This window comes from Cajanus cajan, chromosome 7 (assembly GCF_000230855.2).
Source record: "Cajanus cajan strain Asha chromosome 7, NIPB_CcT2T_4, whole genome shotgun sequence".
In the NCBI taxonomy this organism is placed as follows: domain Eukaryota; kingdom Viridiplantae; phylum Streptophyta; class Magnoliopsida; order Fabales; family Fabaceae; genus Cajanus; species Cajanus cajan.
The window spans coordinates 310,729-322,455 of NC_138523.1; the positions used below are offsets into that span (position 1 = coordinate 310,729).

At 32.5% G+C, this 11,727-nt stretch overlaps 1 protein-coding gene across 2 annotated transcripts; it reads left to right on the plus strand.

Moving 5' to 3' along the window:
• The first annotated feature begins 185 nt into the window (after positions 1-185).
• On the plus strand, positions 186-9,718 carry AARE (acylaminoacyl-peptidase-like protein). 2 transcript variants are annotated; one of them, XM_020348580.3, is made up of 18 exons: positions 186-352; positions 440-585; positions 665-974; positions 1,763-1,987; positions 2,072-2,281; positions 2,373-2,441; positions 3,056-3,194; positions 4,161-4,312; positions 4,407-4,489; positions 4,583-4,707; positions 4,800-4,878; positions 6,480-6,657; positions 6,893-6,953; positions 7,115-7,237; positions 8,347-8,544; positions 8,945-9,013; positions 9,135-9,211; positions 9,415-9,718. In XM_020348580.3, the coding sequence occupies exons 1-18, from the start codon at positions 201-203 to the stop codon at positions 9,476-9,478; spliced, it is 2,460 nt and encodes an 819-aa protein (XP_020204169.1). In that variant the 5' UTR covers positions 186-200; the 3' UTR covers positions 9,479-9,718. The 2 variants fall into 2 exon arrangements, with proteins under 2 accessions (XP_020204169.1, XP_020204170.1); XM_020348581.3 differs by having other exon boundaries at positions 443-585.
• Positions 9,719-11,727: the final 2,009 nt, after the last annotated feature.

Here is an 11,727-nt window from a genome sequence, read left to right on the forward strand (position 1 = left end):
AAATGGTAGCATGGGAGTAAGGTTGGATGGGTGTCTCATAAATATGGATTGGAGGTTATGTTTTGGGGCAGTTATCTCATCCAAAAAAAAAAAAAATGGTAAAGTGTCGAAGAAAAATGAGTGTGAAAATTAAAAAGAGTTGAGGGAGGATAACATAACATAATATATACAAGGCATAATGGATAAATACATAAATAAATATGAGTTGGTTTCCTTGCTCCATATTGGGTGGCACTACTACTATAAGCTTATTCCCCCGAATTTCTGTTCCTCCTAATCCTAATCCTAATCCCTTTTATTTATCATCGTCAACGCTCATCACTCCCACAACCCTCTCTATTTCTCTCATCGCGTAACGTTCCTTTCTCTAATCTCACTAAGATTCCATTCTATTATTTATACCGTTTTTCATTTTCACTTCCTGTGGTGTTATCTGCAGCAGAAGGTTTTCATTCTCACCCGTTTCAGCCATGGATAAGCAAGACGAAGCCACGGAGCAAGAATACGCACTTCACTCCAACTTGCTTCAAGAATTCACCGCCATCTCCGCCATCGACAAGGCATGGCTCTTCAAATCCCACACCGGTAGCGGCATAAACCACAATCATCACTTCCCGTTTCGGTTTCCGATGCTCACCATTCTCATTTTGATTTTGCATTGCAGCCTCGGCTTCGCAGGCAATGTTCTGCGTTAGTCAACCGAACCTTTTGGTCAACAAGAGGAAGAAATCCGTCGTCTCCGCCGCCGTTCTCAGACAAAACGACGGCTCCGTCGCGTTTCAGTGGGCTCCGTTTCCGATCGAAATGTGCGGAGTCTCCGCTGTGGTTCCGTCACCTTCTGGCTCCAAGCTTCTGATTGTCCGAAATCCCGAGAGTGAAGGTCCTTGCCGCTTGGAAATTTGGAGCTCCTCTCAACTCGAGAAGGAGTTCCATATCCCCCAATCCAAGCATGGTTCCGTATACGCTGATGGATGGTAAATTTGTTATTGTTTTACACTACTACAGGACTATGCTTGGATGAACTTTTTTCCGTAACCACTTATAAGAGAATAAAAAATAAAGGTAAAATGAATTGAATTTCTGAAATCAACTTATGCAGTCCAGCTTTTTGAACAAGTTAGATGAAAGAGCTTCAATAAAAGTAAAGTGCATGAGGGTCTATTTATGTCAACTTCTCCGTAATTACTTTTACGGAGAAAAAATAAGAGAAAAAATGTAATAAACTTTTTCATAAGTTAAAATTAGCGTGTGTATAAGATAATTTGTAGAAACTCTTGTATTAACTTATCCAAAATCTTATTTTTAACTCATGTATAAACTAGTTTTAACTTATGAAAAAATTTATTTCAATTTTTTAATTATTTTTCCCTTTGAAGTTTTTCTAGATAAGCTTATTTAAACAGACCCTAAGCTGATTTTAATTTATGGGAGAAGCTTAATTCATTTAACTTCTAATTTTCTTCTCCCGTAAGTGATGAAGAAGTTTATCCAAACACAATCTTAATGTCATACTGTTATTAGTTTTTTTTTTTTTTACAGTGCTTCACTGTTTTCTAACTGTCTGCAGGATGTAATAGTAATATTAAACTGACATGCAATGTTTGGAATTGCTTATTTCTGGATATATAATTGTTTACTTTTTAAAAGGAAGCTGTGAAAATCGAGTAATTATTGATTCAAAATAAGCTAAAGCAAGTATGTGCTTGAGACTCTGTCGCGAGCTAAAATTTATGAGCTGGAGTGTTGTTCCGTGTTATTGTAGGTTTGAGGGAATTTCTTGGAATTCAGATGAAACCTGTATAGCGTACGTAGCTGAAGAGCCATCCCCTGCAAAGCCTACATTCAATGATCTGGGTGGCTACAAGAAAGGTGGTTCTCCAGACAAGGATAGTGGTACCTGGAAAGGTCAAGGGGAATGGGAGGAGGACTGGGGAGAGACATATTCTGGGAAGAGGCAGCCTGCACTTTTTGTCATCGACATAACCAGGTTTTATATAATATATATTGTTTTATATTAATTTGATAATGAGTGATGTATTTTTAGATAGAAAATGCTATGGTGATTTTACAGTGGAGAGGTACAAGCTGTGAAAGGAATTGACAAGTCTTTGAGTGTGGGACAAGTTGTATGGGCTCCATCAACTGAAGGCTCTGCACAGTATTTGGTTTTTGTTGGATGGTCATTTGAGACGAGAAAACTTGGTATTAAGTACTGCTATAACAGGCCGTGTGCGTTATATGTTGTTAAAGCACCACATCATGAGTCAAAAGCTGATATTCAGTAAGTCACTTCTGATTTAATTTTCATTTTGGAAGTGAATATTTTTTTGTTGAGTTTGGTTGTGCTAAATTATGAAGGTGTGCTGATGTAGCTCGACTGAAGATGTTCAGGCTGTTAACCTAACTCAAACCATAAGTAGCGCTTTCTTTCCACGGTTCAGGTAAGCTGGTTCTCACTTTCCCAATACACATTAGAGACAGACTCATTTTTCTTTTATTCCATTTATTTCATATGCTGGAGCAACAAGATTACCCTCCTGGCCCCACTAAAACAGTTTGAATTTTCTTTAGTTTTCTAACGAAAGTTAGCTAATGATGAAAGTAAGGAGTTAGTGGCTTCTATCAATCTCCAGACTCAGGAGCAATACATGGCATTGAGGGTGAGGTTGAGGTGGATGGCGGCTAAAGTAGAACAAAGAACTTTTTCTAGAAAATAATTTTTATTTTAACAAGTTATTTGTTTCTGTTTTTATTCTTCGGAAAGGTCTATGGAAGTAATCGTTGAGGCATATATTCCCTGAAACAAGCATAGATTCTCCATTATCAGTTTCTCAGTAAGATGTGTGTAAACTTATGATGATCAAAAGCTATCAAATCATTCCAGACTTTCTCCTGAGAGTTTGGTTACCTCCAAAAATGGTTCACATTATCACTTATCTGTTTTACTCACATGGAACTTGTTCATCTTTTAGAAATTTAAGCAATGAGTTATTAGTAATAAGTATGTGAATTTGATTTCTGTGATCTTGATTCCTATACATGAATTTTCTACCAGCCCAGATGGAAATTTTCTTGTATTTGTATCTGCAAGAAGCTCAGTTGATTCTGGAGCCCATTCTGCTACTGATTCACTTCATAGAATTGATTGGCCTAAAGATACAAAGCTTTATCAATCTGCTAATATTCATGAAGTGGTAAGGTTTTTTTTTTTTTGATGAGTTTAACTTTAGTCTGAACAAATGCCATTGAGTTTTACATCTTTTGTTTCTATTTTATGTGCTCATTGAGGAGTGCTAGCAACACACACTCAACATTTGGCTGAAATTTATTGAAAATTACAAAATTAAGAGAGTGAGAGAGAGAGTCATCAAAAGAGAATTAAGACACACTAAAATTTATGATTTCCAATAAATTTAAGCCAATAGTAGGGTGTGTGTTCAAATCAGTGTTAGAAAGTATGTTGCTAGCATTTTTCTTGCTCATTTTAAGAGTATGAGCTTCTTTGCTATCCTATGCTTAAGAACATGCCTAGGAAAATATAAAATGTAAACTATGACTCTTTTTGTATGTTTATGGTATTTCATGACATAGTTTTGTTTTTAATACATGTATTGATTGTAAGTGAAATGTTAAACCTTTTTCTATGATGGTTTAATTGGGGGGAGGGTGTTTCTGGTTGAATATCTACACACAGCCATTGTATTTTCTTCTTCTTGGGACATATTTAACAATTGGTTTCGGTATCTTTACTGAAAGAAAAGAATTTTTTCCAATGGGTGCCTGTGGTTAGTATATTCAACAAGGTATAACTTAATTTTTTTTTTCTTGTTATTGTTTCTGAATCCCGTCTTCAGTTTCTATAGAAGATATTACATGGTATGGATATCATACATAGACTCATGTCTAGGATCAATTTCATGGGGCTGTTTCTTGTAGCCTCTAGGAATTCTAGCTGTGAGCAATGTTTTAAAAACCAAATACTAGTTGGCTAGGAAAGATAAACATTAAACTCATTTATATATTTTCCATATCACTTATAAAATAAATATAAATGTGGAAAATTTCCTTTTGTTTTTGTGTGCTACGTGATAAATTTCTTTTATTTGTTTCCCAAACATGTACTAAATTTTTTGGCTTTTATCTTGTATCAATTTTTTAAGATTCCAGTTGTGTTGTTTGCTGAGGATGGCTGCTTCCCTGGGCTTTACTGTTCAACTATCCTTAGTGATCCATGGCTTTCCGATGGCTACACTTTGGTTATAGCTTCTATCTGGCACAGCAGTCAAGTTTTACTTTCCGTCAATGTGTTAAGGTAGCTATGACAGTGGGAATGTGTTTTTGTTATGTTCGTGTAAACCTTTATGCAAAGCAAGATGATCAACTCTGTACATCTTCATCAAATGTAGTGGAGAAATATTGCGTATCACCCCTGCTGACTCAAATTTCTCTTGGAGTCTCCTTACATTGGATGGGAACGATATTCTTGCTGGTACTAATCATTAGACACTCAGTTTATCTTTGACCTAGACTATTGGAGATATTACACGTGTTAGTTTTTTCTGACTTGTTCAACTTTATTCAGTTTCTAGCAGTCCAGTAGATGTTCCTCAAATCAAGTATGGAGCCATTGTTGAGAAGGCAGCTAATAATAGCAAAGAATGGAGTTGGTCAGATGTCTCAAATCCCATATTTAAATGCTCTGAGAAGGTTTTGTTAATTTGCCTTTTGGAATATTTGTATGAATCAATTAAAAGAAATAGTTCTACATGCTAAAATTGTATGACTGAAATTGGCTACAGGTTAGATCCTTGATCTCCTCTCTTACATTCAGTGTAATGAAGATCTCAGTCAAGGATGTTTCTGAAAACTTAACAAAAGGTATTTAGCTTATTTGGAGTCTTTTGGCTGATTAAATGTGCAAATTTACCTTAATATAGCTCTTGTGTTCTGCTTATCATAAATTGCTATTGTAATCATCTCATGGTATTACATGGTGCATCGTATCTGCAATATTTCTTCAACCAAAAAGAATTGAACACTCAAGGAAGAAGAAGGGAAGAAACCCTGCAAAAAAATTTATGGGATATCAATTTGTGTAGTCTGGTATATGAGAAATGCTATTCATTCTTCTGTACCTTCCTACATCCCTTCATCAAAAGTAAAGAAAAAGAGTTTCTGATTGATTCATGAAGATTATAATGAAGATAGTGTTAAGCGCTAAATAGAAGGACAATATGTATAAACGTACTGAAATGGAAATTTAGAAAAGTCAAATTATAAAGTGAGAAACAATAGACAATGAAGATGGAGAAACTATTTTAAGGGTGCCTTTGGTTTCCGAAAATATTTTCTATTTTCATTTTCTGTTTTTATTTTCTAAAAATAGTTTTCATTTTCAAATTCTTAAATTTAGAAAATATGTTGAGTTTCACTTTTAAATTTCTATTTCCACAGAATGAAAACATTGAAAATATGTTTGATATAACTATTTTCAATAAAATGTTATAAATACTCTTCATATAAAGGTTAAAATAAATTTTAAACTATAAAAATATACCTATATATTTATTAATAAATAATTTATAAAATAAGTTTATAATATATATATAGCCTTAATCATGGTATTATTAGATGAATATTATTATTTATCATACAAAATTATTCACTTGCAATTACTGTTTATAAACTATTTTACTAAAATTGTTCCCAACAAATAATTATTATCGGCTTTATCTTACTTTATTAGCAAAATTTAAAAAATATCATTAACTTAACTGTATAATAAAATAAGAAGACCACTTTTCCCCTGTATAAGCCAGGATCATTTTGGGCAACGCTGCACTACTGCCACCCACTCACTGTTTATGTGTGTGCATTATGTGACTTATATTAGAGGGGTTACAAAAGAAGTTGTTATTAAAATTACACTGAATGCCACTGTGTTTTCAATATTCTGTTTTCATTTTTACCGAAATGCAGAAAATGACTTTTTTTTTTTTTAAATTTTCAATTTTGAGCTTATTTTAGAAAATATTTTCGGAGAAAATATTTTCAAAACTTGAAACAAACATATTTTCAATAATATTTTCTATTTTCATCGAAATGAAAATAGAAAATAGGTAAACCAAACAACCTCTAAATTATAAAGTAAGAAACAATAGACAATGAAGATGGAGAAACTTGAGCAGAACTGATAGACTTTTTCATGTATGGATAGTAGTGTTAAGTGTGGCTGAACTTGCATGGATAAACAGTAAATATAGAATTAATAATTCTTTTCTATATAATATTGATGTCATTTGTTGATCTAGTCGTGGTTCATACCTAAATGCTATAAAACACACAATAAAGTTGGGTTGTTTAAAAAAAATATTGAAAAGGCAAAGACTTGCTTGCCCTTTGGTTGCACAATATAAGGCTATAGTCAATTTTTTCTTCAGGAATTCATTTTTTTTTTTTTATCACAACTTTAATTTCAGGTGCTAGCCAACCTTATGAAGCTATATTTGTGTCATCAAAAACTAAGAAAAGTGATGCATGCGATCCACTAATTGTGATCCTTCATGGGGGACCACACTCTGTCTCATTGTCAAGCTTTTCAAAGCCATTGGCTTATCTTTCTTCACTTGGATATAGCTTGTTAATTGTGAACTACAGGTAATGGTACTAGCGCAAGCCTGCTAAAAATAAGACTTACATTAACCACAATATTCTAACAATGAGTATGTTATATTATGTATTCTAAATGCTTTAATGGAATAATATTGTTGGCACTTTTATATGATAGCCTGCATGATCTTAGCACTTAAAGCCTCATAGATATCCAATTATAGATGAAGATATGTCTAGTACTAATCTATTTCCAAGTTTCTTACATGATAATATTTCTCAGAGGCTCATTAGGATTTGGTGAGGAAGCCTTGCAGTCTCTTCCGGGGAAAGTTGGGTCTCAGGTACATGGTGATTTTTTCTTTTAAATTCTTTAGTTGATATAGTTGTTTATCCAACAACAGCTCTCCTTTGAAAGCAAGTTCGAACTGCCAAAACTATTGTCATATTATGGCCATATTTTTTTGGATGAGGTTGGATCTTGATCATAATTTGTTATATGCAGGATGTCAACGATGTACTCACTGCTATTGATCATGTCATTAAATTGGGACTTGCCAGTCCTTCAAAGATTGCTGTGCTCGGAGGCTCACATGGTGGCTTTCTGACAACCCACTTGATTGGCCAGGTACAATTAATACTGCTACTTTTGAATTTTGATTGTAACTGTTAGAAAAGTTTGAAAATTAAATTATTTCAATAATTGATTATATGTATAATTAATTATTATTATAATTGTTTATAATTAGAATGATTTTTTTTTGGATAAAGCAATTTTGAAACATTTAATTTCATACGGATATAATAAAAAAAATCAGTTTTTACGTAATACATCAATTTTAGTAGAAAGGTTGTCGGAGAATGATTATAAACTTCAAAATATCAGTGCAGGAAATGAAAATAACTTATTTTTCAGAAGAAAAAAAAAGTTAACAAATTTTGGTTGTTATCCCGAACATACAGGCTTTTTTTGCCAATAGTTTTCTTTTTCCCTAAAAGACAGCTGAAGTAGTGGGAAATAATTTTTTCCTAACATGTAATTGTGATCATTGAACCTTGGATTTATAGTAAAATTACGTTAAAAATGGGTTTGGCACATAATTATTTGGGCTGAAGATTGAACAGTGGAATAAGTGCCAAATGGCTGTGTGTTCCATGTAGCCGACCTTAGTAGGATAAGGCTTTGTTGTTGTTGTTGTGTTGTACAGTCTCAAATTTAGTAGTTTATGGATGCTGGGTACTGCTTATCTATTTTTAGTAGCAGTCCTTTTTATTATCGTCTGATTGATATTGTTACAACGACTTCAGCATAATAGTTGTGATTTCTAAGATGCATCTGGAAATTAGGGGTTTGAACCCCAATATTTGTTGATGACCAGAATTTCTTGAACATTTTCAACAAACGTATGTAGTGTGTTTTCTGCAATTTTTTTCTGAACTACTACATCAACTATAGTATAGAACAATGAATTCAACTTAGAATTAATTGAGAACAGAAGTAACTTTTCAATGGTAGGAAAGAATTTAAGCAGTTAATTTTTATTTCTTACACATAATTAGATAATATAAAAAAGAAACATTGAATTTTATATACAAACTTCTGAAAGGTGTATATTAACAGTCTTGTCTGCAAAATTAATTTCATTTTAATAGCGGTGAGATTTCTATCTACTTAAAGTTTGGGCTTTTACAAATCTGTTATGGTTTTGTTTTATCTTGTCTTTCTGATTGCCGTAGGCACCAGAGAAATTTGTTGCAGCAGCTGCTAGAAATCCTGTTTGTAACCTTGCACTGATGGTCGGTACAACTGATATCCCTGATTGGTGCTATGTGGAGACCTATGGAACCAAGGGGAGAGATAAGTTTACTGAAGCACCTTCAGCAGAGGATCTAACTCAATTTTATGGCAAATCTCCTATTGCACACCTCTCAAAGGTCTGTACACCCAAATAAGGTTTTGAAATATTAAATCGTTTATATTACTCAGTATTTTAAGCAATGCCCCAAACAACTAGAAAATAACAATTGCATGAGCACTTTGGTTCAATAATTCCTACAAACATCAAGGAATAGTAGAGGCTTAATATTTTGAGCAAATGCATTAACTATTTTAATTTTTCATTGGCACCGAAACCTTTCTTGCTTAGAATTTTATCTTACTTCAATTTTTCCTCATTCGTTTGAATTGCTTGTGAAGTTGTACTATCCAGAGAACTGGTCTCAAGGTTAATGCATCAACCATACTAAAACTAATATCGAAGCCTATTTATAATATTTCATGCTGCTTGCTGTTAAATTCTGGCATTGCAGATTTATATTCTGATGATATCTGCAGGTAAAAACACCAACGCTTTTTCTACTAGGTGCCCAAGATCTCCGTGTTCCAATTTCGACAGGACTGCAAGTAAGTATTATGATCCACTCTCAATTTGTGAGCTTCAACAAATATCGGTAAACTCTTAGCCTCTTAGGTGATTGCTTTTTAAACTAGACCAGTATGACAGTGAACTTGTTTAAATCTGTAGTATGCTCGCGCTTTAAGGGAGAAAGGAGTACAGGTCAAAGTCATCGTGTTTCCAAATGATGTTCACGGAATAGACAGGTAAACAAATCTTTACATAAACATCTCTCATTTAAGATACTGCTTGGATACAAATTTAGAAGAATTTTTGTAAGTTTCTCTACCGGAAGTTCTTTATATTCAATAAATAAACTTTTAAAAAATTATTTTAAACTTATATTCATCCAAACAAACTTCAAGCAGAATTGTAATTGGTAATATTGTTTGGTTTAACTTTTGTACAGGCCACAATCCGACTTTGAAAGCTACCTTAGCATTGCGATTTGGTTCAACAAGTATTGCAAATGAGCAGCATTCCCAGACTAGTGATTGAATCATCGGAGTCTGCCTTAATATTAATCTGCTACTGGGGCAGTGTGTATTTTTTATATTTGAAAAAGAAAGTGGAACAAACTGTATTTGACTATTTATCATTGCTATCTTTATTTTTTCTACTGAAGGTCGTATTGTAGCTTTGTGTTATGAAAAGTACTAGAGACTCTAATTACTTAAATATAATAATAAAAAATATAAAATTTCCATTATTTATTTACAGTTCATTTTGACTTTGCGTGAACCAAGGACGGTTGTCTTTTATGTAGATTTTCCAACTTCATTAACATTGGATGTCCACAATAAGAATTTTGGGTAAACTCGGGAAAATAGGTCGATAATATACTATCGGCTAAATTTCAATTTGACAGACCCTACTACTTGATTATTTGAATTTGTTTGGATACAACCATGCACTTGGACAATGATGCACGAGTACTCCAATGCCCATACATGTGCGGGGTACCCATTCATAATCATTTTTTTTCTATCCTATTCATTTTGTGTAATGTATTTCTTATTTTGAGGAAGGAGTTTAATTCGTGATAGAATAATTACCTTTCCTCTCCTCTTTTTGTCACCATCATTCTTGTTACTTTTATTACTATTATGATTATTATCGTTATCATAATTATTATCGTTACATCATTGTCAATACTGTTATTATCGTCATCACTTCAATATTATTATTATTTTCATTGATACTATTATTGTCATTGTCACTATTATTATTATCATTATCACTATTCATTTTCTGATCCATATCAAATACAAGACATAATATCAAAATAATATTATTTAGGGTTTAAAGTTTCTCATGTTCTTATATCAATGTTTACATTGGCCAATTTTACTAAAAGTATCATTACTCTATTTCTTAATTATTATAAATACTTTATTAAGTACTTCAAGATAATAATATTTAGGTTAAAATATTTTGTTAATTTTTATAATTTTACTTACTTTACCTTTTAATTCTCATAGTTTAAAATAAATAATTTTAGTCCCTATAATTTAAGATATACTTTTTTAGTCCTTAAATTTACCTTTTTCAATTAATTTTAGTCATTGATGTTCATTTTTTGATATGGTCTTCTCTTTTGTATTGATATGGTCTTCTCTTTTGTATTGACATGGTAGAGGTCTTTAATTTTGTGAAAATTGAAGAAATGGTGTCTCAATTAGGCATGGCAACATTCCCCGCCCCCATCCCCGCAAATTTAAACCGCCCCCGTCCCCGATACCCGCTAGGGATAAAATTTGGGTCCCCATCCCCGCCCCACCCCCGCCCCCGCTCCTATGTTTTTTTTCTTTTTTTCTTTTAAATAAATATGAACAATTTTTTAAAAAAATAAAAGAAAAGTAAAATAATATAAATTTTTACATATAAATATTTCTAATTTTGGTTTATATATATATATATATAAATAATTTTTTAATTATATTATTAAGCGAGGCGGGGGCGGGGTGGGTATTAACATCCCCGCCCCCGCTCCAGCCCCCGATTTTATTAATCGGGGAAAACCCGAACCCGAACCCGATAAACACGGGTTTTCCCCATCCAAATCGAGACGGGTTCGAGCGGGTATCCACGGGAGCGGGTTAGATTGCCATGTCTAGTCTCAATAATGAGTATCACAAGTAAGGCTAAACAATAGGTATGGAATGTCAAGAGACCTAATTTAAGGTAACTCTAATAAAATAAATTTGACATGAAAAATATAAAGTTAAATACTTTTGTTATGTCAACAAAAAAGAGATAATGTTACAAATAAATTATCGTCAAGGACTATAAGGATTAAAAAATTGCAAATATAGAAAATAAAAGGTGTATTTTAAATTTTAGGGACTAAAAAGAATTGAGAAAAGACAAGTATAAGGACTAAAAAAAATATTTTAAATTATAAAAATTAAAAAATAAAGTAAGTAAAATTATAAAGATCAAAAGAACATTTTAACCTAGTATTTATTAAGGGACAAGGTTAGAGTAAAAGTTTTAGTATTTCATCAAGAATAAAAGAATGTGAATTAATATATATTTTTTTAAAAAAAAATACTAAATGGGTTGATCAATTTAAATTAAAGGATAAAGTATTGTTCTGATCTAGAGGATGTCTAAGGTTTATTCTAGGCAAGCTACCAAAGTCAGAGCATTCAAGAGTGTAATCTGTCCATCACTATCTTAGGGTTAAAGTATTTATAATTGATTGTTTATAGGTTTACGA

Coding starts and splice junctions, on each gene's coding strand:
- AARE (XM_020348580.3), top strand. CDS start 201: ATGAGTTGGTTTCCTTGCTCCATATTGGGTGGCACTACTACTATAAGC. Junction 6,954..7,114: donor CGGGGAAAGTTGGGTCTCAG/GTACATGGTGAT, acceptor TGTTATATGCAG/GATGTCAACGATGTACTCAC. Junction 7,238..8,346: donor CAACCCACTTGATTGGCCAG/GTACAATTAATA, acceptor TGATTGCCGTAG/GCACCAGAGAAATTTGTTGC.